Source organism: Lycium barbarum, chromosome 1 (genome assembly GCF_019175385.1).
Source record: "Lycium barbarum isolate Lr01 chromosome 1, ASM1917538v2, whole genome shotgun sequence".
Classification (NCBI taxonomy): domain Eukaryota; kingdom Viridiplantae; phylum Streptophyta; class Magnoliopsida; order Solanales; family Solanaceae; genus Lycium; species Lycium barbarum.
Genome location: NC_083337.1, coordinates 166,912,880 through 166,920,362, shown reverse-complemented (window position 1 = coordinate 166,920,362; position 7,483 = coordinate 166,912,880). Strand labels below are relative to the sequence as shown.

At 33.6% G+C, this 7,483-nt stretch overlaps 1 protein-coding gene and 1 non-coding gene across 3 annotated transcripts; both read right to left on the bottom strand.

Annotated features, from left to right (window-relative positions):
• Nucleotides 1-1,330: 1,330 nt before the first annotated feature.
• TRNAS-AGA (transfer RNA serine (anticodon AGA)) lies at nucleotides 1,331-1,412 on the bottom strand. The gene has a single exon. It is a non-coding gene; the product is annotated as a tRNA-Ser (tRNA).
• Nucleotides 1,413-1,618: 206 nt separating this feature from the next.
• On the bottom strand, nucleotides 1,619-5,267 carry LOC132605854 (uncharacterized). 2 transcript variants are annotated; one of them, XM_060319123.1, is made up of 4 exons: nucleotides 5,072-5,267; nucleotides 4,612-4,717; nucleotides 2,647-2,726; nucleotides 1,619-1,896 (listed from the first exon to the last, which is right to left on the bottom strand). In XM_060319123.1, the coding sequence occupies exons 1-3, from the start codon at nucleotides 5,181-5,183 to the stop codon at nucleotides 2,648-2,650; spliced, it is 297 nt and encodes a 98-aa protein (XP_060175106.1). In that variant the 5' UTR covers nucleotides 5,184-5,267; the 3' UTR covers nucleotides 1,619-1,896; nucleotide 2,647. The 2 variants fall into 2 exon arrangements, with proteins under 2 accessions (XP_060175106.1, XP_060175099.1); XM_060319116.1 differs by lacking the exon at nucleotides 1,619-1,896 and adding an exon at nucleotides 2,106-2,431 and having other exon boundaries at nucleotides 5,072-5,261.
• Between the last annotated feature and the right edge of the window lie 2,216 nt (nucleotides 5,268-7,483).

Genomic DNA, 7,483 nt, shown 5'->3' with positions numbered 1-7,483 from the left:
AATAACGAATTTATAAGCCACCTCAAATTCTTTGTGCATATGTATAAAGTAAAAATGAACTCCATTCACGTTTGTGCTGCGCTACATTTCTTAAATTTATAAACAATTTATTATTATCTAATTTAGTATGAAAATGACCAAATCAATTATCACCAAAAAAAAAAAAGTTGAAATCTAAAAATTTAAGAATAGATTTCAAAAATGGACAAGATTTCCCCACTATGTGGGATTATGCTGGCATGTTATTGTTGTTGTCATTTAATAATTTTTCTAGTTATTTAATACTATCAAATTAAAGAAAATTTTGATACCAAGTTTTCCTAAATTGAACTATCTAAGAACTCATAATATTTAAAAATTTAATATTTTACTTATATAAACATAAATTCTTTCATTATTTGAATTAGTATTTTCAAAAATTGTTATTCAATGTCTTTAAAAATTTCCAAAACAATAGTAGTAGTTGTTAAATGACTCAATATACAAATCTTTTGCCCAGAGAGAAATGTTAACCAATAACATACACAAATTATTCAAAGGTAAATGATAAAAAAAGAAGTTAACATGTTTTCTTAAAAAATATATAAAAATCCAATTCTCATCTTTTTAAAGTTAAAAACAACTGAGCATTATAACTAATTTGTGATCAACGAATAACCCTTTTATAAATGATAAATTTTACTTCTTTTTTTATTTAATTAGTTATAATAAGTTTTATGTTAGAAAAAACTGTAAATTAATAATTTTTATAATTTTTATTTAGAAGTAGAGAATTAATAATCCCCTAAATTTATTTATTTTCTAATATTTAGGACTTTGAAATCAATGAAAATTTATATATTAAATATTTTATTATTAGAACTGCCATGTACATAATATGTAGGATTTTCAAATCAACTAATATTTGCTAACTTAAATTTTTCTTTATTTAAACTATGTAAAGAAATCCTAATATTTAGGAATTCAAGACTGAGTAAGACTTTGCTCCTAGATTTTACATATATTTGCGGTGTCGCCCACTATGAAGTAAGAATGCACTCATATTCACCTATAAGTTAAAAAAATTGTACCACATAATTAAGTAAATTTGTATGCCAAAGCGATACTTTCCATGTAAATTTGATTTTTTTTTTTCACATTTAAATTAAATTATAGGACAAATAGAAAGTGTAATTCTCTATATAAATTATTGTAGCTCTTTGGTCAAGGGCAAAGCGCGTATGTCGAAACTAGTTTACTTGATAAAAATAAGGTAGAGAAAGGTGGCTAAATGCAAAAATTATAAAACAAAAATAAAATAAAAATATTAGTATAATGAAAAAAAGGTAAACGTGGACGGCAGGATTCGAACCTGCGCGGGCAGAGCCCACATGATTTCTAGTCATGCCCGATAACCACTCCGGCACGTCCACTAGTTGCTGTTGGTTTTCATATAGTAATTATTTTCTAATAGACAACAAAAGAAAAGAAGAAATGTAAAATTGATATGTTCTATTTCGAGGAGCACCCTCATAGTAGGTTTTCATTTTCTAGACTTTCTGAGTTGTGTTTGTGGGCACGCACCAAATTTTATCCCACTTATTGGACGTCAAGCAATAGAAAAGGAGAAATGTAAAACTTTACAACTTGTATGTATGTTTATTTCGAGGATCATAATCCTCACAGCAGGTCTGTTTGAAGACAACGTCTTAAATATGATAGTACAATCCTCACAGCAGGTCTGTTTGCAAGTGTTTTGCATCGTTTTAAAAAGGAAACCTTGGAGCAAAGGTAAAATTGTTTCTATGTTACTTATATAGGTCACTGCTTTTGAACCTTGAAATCAGCCATTGATCCTTGCGGTCCTTATCCCTTCTTGTTTTAATCATTGAAAGTTTGTAAATAACACGAATTAGCCTGTAAGAAGATATGCATTAGTTTGGACCATGGAATTTTTTGGATAAGGTAAGATTATATTGAAAAAGTACCATGCAATGCTTAAAAGAAAGTCCAAAAAATCCTCTTATGTTTCATACCAGATGGAATTCACAAGGAATCCTCTCATAGTGCTCAATCAATAAGGATTCCATTACTAGTTATATAAAAAAAAGGTTTAAAGGAGGATATCAGGAAACATTTCAAATATTGTCTTGAGTATAGAGTACCGTAAAGATTCAAGTACCACATGATACATGAACATTCATACACATGGGGATAAATTCTGCTGTTAAAATGGGTTAGTCATAGAACAGATAGAACTGAGGCCCCAAAATGTCTAAAATACTATTACATTCTCCAGCAGATAAAGACAACTTATGTACCAAAAGTTACAGTGCCAACTTCAGAAACAACTAAAAAATATCCACATTCTACAAGCTCCAATGGCAATTCGATGCTAGAAACAGCATTTTTTCGAACTTCTATACCTTAGGGCCCCAAAGTAATATTGTTCCTGGAAAACAATCACTCAGTTAGGAACAAACTAAGGGGGGTATATCAAGAAATGAAACACAAAGCAGTTATAAATCCCGACAGAAAAGATTCAATTGCACAAAAATAAAGATGATAGGTCAGATATGTGAATATTTGGCTCGTAAAGTATTACCAAGAAAGAATAAGGAAACACTACACAATCAGGAATTTTGCCGCGACAACAAGAAGTAATACCTCAGGTGTGCAAATAGTTGGCAGCCATCATCAATTCCAAAGTGATCTCAGGCTCAATATGAAATTCTGTTTCTTTGCCACTGCAGAAGAAAAAATCCATATAAGTCCAACCAAACAAAATACAACATACCCAATGGAATCCCACAAGTGGGGTCTCGGGAGGGAGGGTAGAGTATATGCAGACCTTACTCCTACCTTGGCAGGCCCAACCAAAACAAAATCAACGGCATATAAGAAGGAGAAGGAGTTACTTCATAAGATCAAAAGGATAGGAATATCAATACATAATAATAGCTCATGTTGGAGCTTCTAGATATGTGATCCACGAAAAAGGGGAACACTAAGACCTATTAGCAGCTAGCTCACTAACTCATAGATATGTTGCATCACAAACAGAGAAGCAGCATGATACTGGAAAAGCCTACTTGTGTTTCTTGAGATGAAGCACTATTTCAGTGAAAATCTCTATTTACAACAAATTACCAAAGCATGTTGACCACTCAAATGCTTGCCCCCAACCTCGCAGATGAAGCAAAATTCGATTCAGTGAAGGATCAACAACAACAACATACCCAATATAGTCCCACAAGTGGGTCTGGGGAGGGTAGGATGTATGCAGACCTTACCCCACCTTTGCGATTAAATGAAGCATCGTCTTAGATTAAACTTTAAAGTGATAACCGTCTTTTATAAAAATCCAATGCTTTTTTTAAAGCTACAAGGAATTCAAAGAAGACTAATCTTAACAGTTAAAGATTTACTGATTTAAAGCAGGTAGTTGCACCACAATAGATTGTAACACCAGAATGTCCCAAAATTTGTAAATATTCAGCAAGAGAAATCATAACCAGAAGTTGAAGAGGACATAAGTCTCAGAATTCGCAGTGTTCTTTTGGTTGTACACTGCAGCGCTATTCATTCATTTCGAGCCTATTTGGTAAAAGATGAAGTTGTAAAGGTGGACAGTCCTCTTGATTTTGCATTGTTTTTGGGTTGTACACTGCAACCTTACTCATTCATTTCTTTGGGTTCGATTGTAGAATGCAACCCTACTTATTCATTTCTTTGAGACTACTTGCTGAAAAATGAAGCTGAAGAGGTGAAAAGCCTGTTGACTTTGCATCCTCTATTGGTGCTAGACTGCAATCCTATTCATTCATTTCTTTGAGCCTACTTAGTAAAACGTGAGCCTCTCCTTGATGAAGTTGCGTAAGCCTATATACCTCCCAAATTTCCATGATTTATAAACCTGAAAATGACTTATCGCCTCATTTCAACCAATAAGGAAAATCAAGACCACAATTCAGCAACTTAAGATTTCTAACTCCAATTGCGTAATGCCAAACGCAGGAAAAACTTAGGACGGCCATTTAGAACCAAGAAACAAACTAAATCCAGTTTACCGCGTCTTGGAACCTTGCGGATACAAAGCTATATATCATGGTCTATATTAGGCCGAGCTCATCTAAATGAAGACCTCCTTGAAGGTGCTTTAAGGAAACCTGATATAATTGTAATCCATATTCAGTTCAATAATAAAAGTGGTCATATCTAAGACTATTTCTTCCCCAAGAAAAGCTTGGGATTTGCAAAGATCAATACAAGTATATGAGCATGGCCTAGTTACAGCTAGTTCATCAAGCTGTGAGGGGTAAGGGGTTCTCCAGAACTAAAATTGATATCGAAAATCTTGAACAGCAAGAACACCATAATTCAAATGCTCCTATTAGGGCCCACAAGCTACTAACTGAAAAGGCTAAAACATGTATACAACATATGATGGCATTTCCATGCTATTGTTAGGTAACCTCCTCGCTCATTTATCAAATTACACATCGAAAAATGAGGCCCATTGTAGTTATAAATCCTTCTGAATTAAAGGGTAAGCCTGAATTCTATCATTAAGAAACAACACAAGACAGAACATGGTACTAGTATTGTGTTCAAAATAAATAAAGATATGACCTTGCATATTGAAGGGACCAGTAAAAGTACTGGCAGATCTTCTCAAGAATGGTAGTGCTAATCTCTGGAAAAGTCACTTCCCCATGCTCAGTCTCAGCAAAACTCCCTGTAACAATAAAATTAAAAATAGTTACAATCACATTCCAATTGCCAAACAACAGCAACAAGAACAACATACCCAGTGTACAAGTGGGTCTGGGGAGGTTAAGATGTACGCAAACCTTACCCCTACCTTTGTGCAGGTAGAGAGGTCATTTCCGATAGACCCTCCGGCTCAAAATAAGTGTAATCACACATTCCAATTGACATCAGCACCAAATAGAAATTAACAATCGCTCTAATTGTTTCTTTTAATTATACAAAGAAATCACATTTCTGGTCCAATTACAATGATTATGGAATTAAATCAAAATGGGTCCAAAACAAAGCCCCGATTGAAATTAAAAAAAATAGATTTGACCTGGAGAAGTGAGCATGTTACGAATGGTCTGTGAAACCATAGCAGCTTTCTTATCAATTATGAATTCGAAACCTTCAGCGCTAATTAGCTTCACGGTATCCTCCTTCTTCATCTTCAAGAATTGATCAGTTTGCTTGTGAAAATGATAACACCGAAAAAATTGACACTCGTGCGTGTGCAGATGGTAATAAAGGAAAAAAGATTGTTGGCAAGTTTCGGTCATTAACAGACCCGGACCAGAGTCCAGTGGACTGGTTTATAAGTTGGGCATTAGAGGAGTTATATGGGCCACTGGTCCATGGGATTGTAAATCATTTGATGGGCCTTTTATGACAATTAAGGCTGATACTATCATGGTAGCTTACATAAATAGTTATAGTTTCTAGGCTTCTAACCAACCATATTTATTATTTTCTTAATTACAATTCATAGCTATTTCGGGTATATTTATGTGTATTCAAATACACATTTTCAAAATACAATCAGTCAAATACAATTATCTTTCACATGTTTCGAGTGTATTCAAATACACAGTTTTCTCCTTCGAAAAGACAAAAATACAAGAGAATATAAAAAATACACAATGTTTACACTCAAGAATGAAGAATGCAGTCAAAACAGCTCAAATCTTTGGCAAAAATACAAAATGCATTGTCTTTTAAAATCAAATCCGGTCAGATCTCCGCGAAATACAAAATATAATGTATTTACACTCATATAATGAAGAATACACTCAAATACATTTAAGAATATACTGTATTTACTTGAAAAATTAAAATGCACTGTATTCATACAGATCTACAACAACTTCACTCGAGATCATACAAATGCGATCTTGTTGAAAATGTATTCAACTATGTATTTACACTGTATTTACTGTAAAAAAAAAATGAAGAATAAACTCAAAAGATACATTACATTCATACAGATCTGCAATAAATGCATAAGAGAGATCTAAAAGGTTTGATTCTTTTAGATCTAGTCAGATTTTGTTTTTACTGCGAGTTTCTTTACTTTGTTTCTTGTCGGATTCTTAAACTGAAGATCTATACAAAAGCATCGGCGGCGTGAACTGAGATCAACCGCAGGTAATAGAGTCCCGGCGGCGTGAACCGAGATCAACCACCGGTAATGGAGCACCAGCGGCGAAGACGGTGGAGGAGGAAGATTGGAGACGCCGGCGGCACCGGTAACCAAGTTCCAGATCTAAAATCTCACACGCACAGATCTGCTTCCCCAACCCGAGATAGTCAGCACTCAAATCACACACGCACAGACGAAGTATGCTGCCGGCTAAGCAGCTCCAATGTACATTCACGACGAAGAGAAGGTCAATGCGCGTATCATTTTAGGAGGGGAAATAAGAGAGTGAAAGAGGAAACAAGAGAAATGAAATACACAAATATAGCTATTTATGGTAGTATATGTAACTACATATGATAGTATATTTAAAGTGTACTTATTATACTTAAATACCTCTTATAGTTAGCTACAACATGGTAAAATTCCTACTATCATATGTATTAAACGGGCCATTTGCACTTTTTCCCTATTTGCTGCCCGTCTTTAATTTTTTTGCTCTTCAAAGTAAACAACTTTTTCTTCAGGCATAAATTTATATTTTCACGTCATAATAATCTGAAGTTATACCCCGCGTCTTTAAAGAATTCATGCCTCTTAGACATAAGTTTGATTGTTGAGGGCAAAAATTAAAGACCAACCCATTTAAAGGGAAAACCGTGCAATTTATTCTGATTCCACTATTGTCATATACTCATATGTATTAAACGGGTTGGGAAAAAACGTAAAACTGAAATTTCAGGACTAGGATAACACGTACACAAAAGGTGCACCAAGTAAACGATACAAGACTTATGTCTTGCATATCAAGTTTTATTATTTAACTGTAGTTAATTGTTATGTATACACATTTAATTTGTAACTCTAATGATTAAATTGATTGATTTGGTGTGAGGTGAAATAAAATATACTGTATTTCATTTCGTCACACTGTATATTATTTCGAATATGCAAATGGTTTACTCGTAAGAGTAGACTCGAATATGAGTAAAATGTAGCCAATTAAGCTTTGTTATAGTCACGGTTGAGTCAGAGCTAATTCCTAAAGAAAATCGTGTACTTTCTATGCTGTACTCTTTTTTTTTTTTTTTTTTGGATTACCAAATTCTTTTCCACTCAATTTTTTCACTTCTCGCTTTTGTGCAATTATTATTTCTCAATAGATTGCACATATATTTCAAGAAGTCTTGTTTAAGTCTACATAGTCTTTCATTTTTCGGTTGATCACTTAATTGAGTTTAATTCTTAGTGAAGGAATATAGTTCTGACATTTCATGATGAGACCATAATGCTGCATTATTGCTATGGTTGACGCACGAAACAGAAAGTAAA

Excerpts from the sequence above, each read along its gene's own strand:
- LOC132605854 (XM_060319123.1), bottom strand. The coding sequence starts at position 5,183 with ATGAAGAAGGAGGATACCGTGAAGCTAATTAGCGCTGAAGGTTTCGAA. Across the intron at positions 4,718-5,071 it reads TAACATGCTCACTTCTCCAG|GGAGTTTTGCTGAGACTGAG; the intron begins GTCAAATCTATT and ends TTATTGTTACAG. Across the intron at positions 2,727-4,611 it reads TGGTCCCTTCAATATGCAAG|TGGCAAAGAAACAGAATTTC; the intron begins GTCATATCTTTA and ends TTTCTTCTGCAG.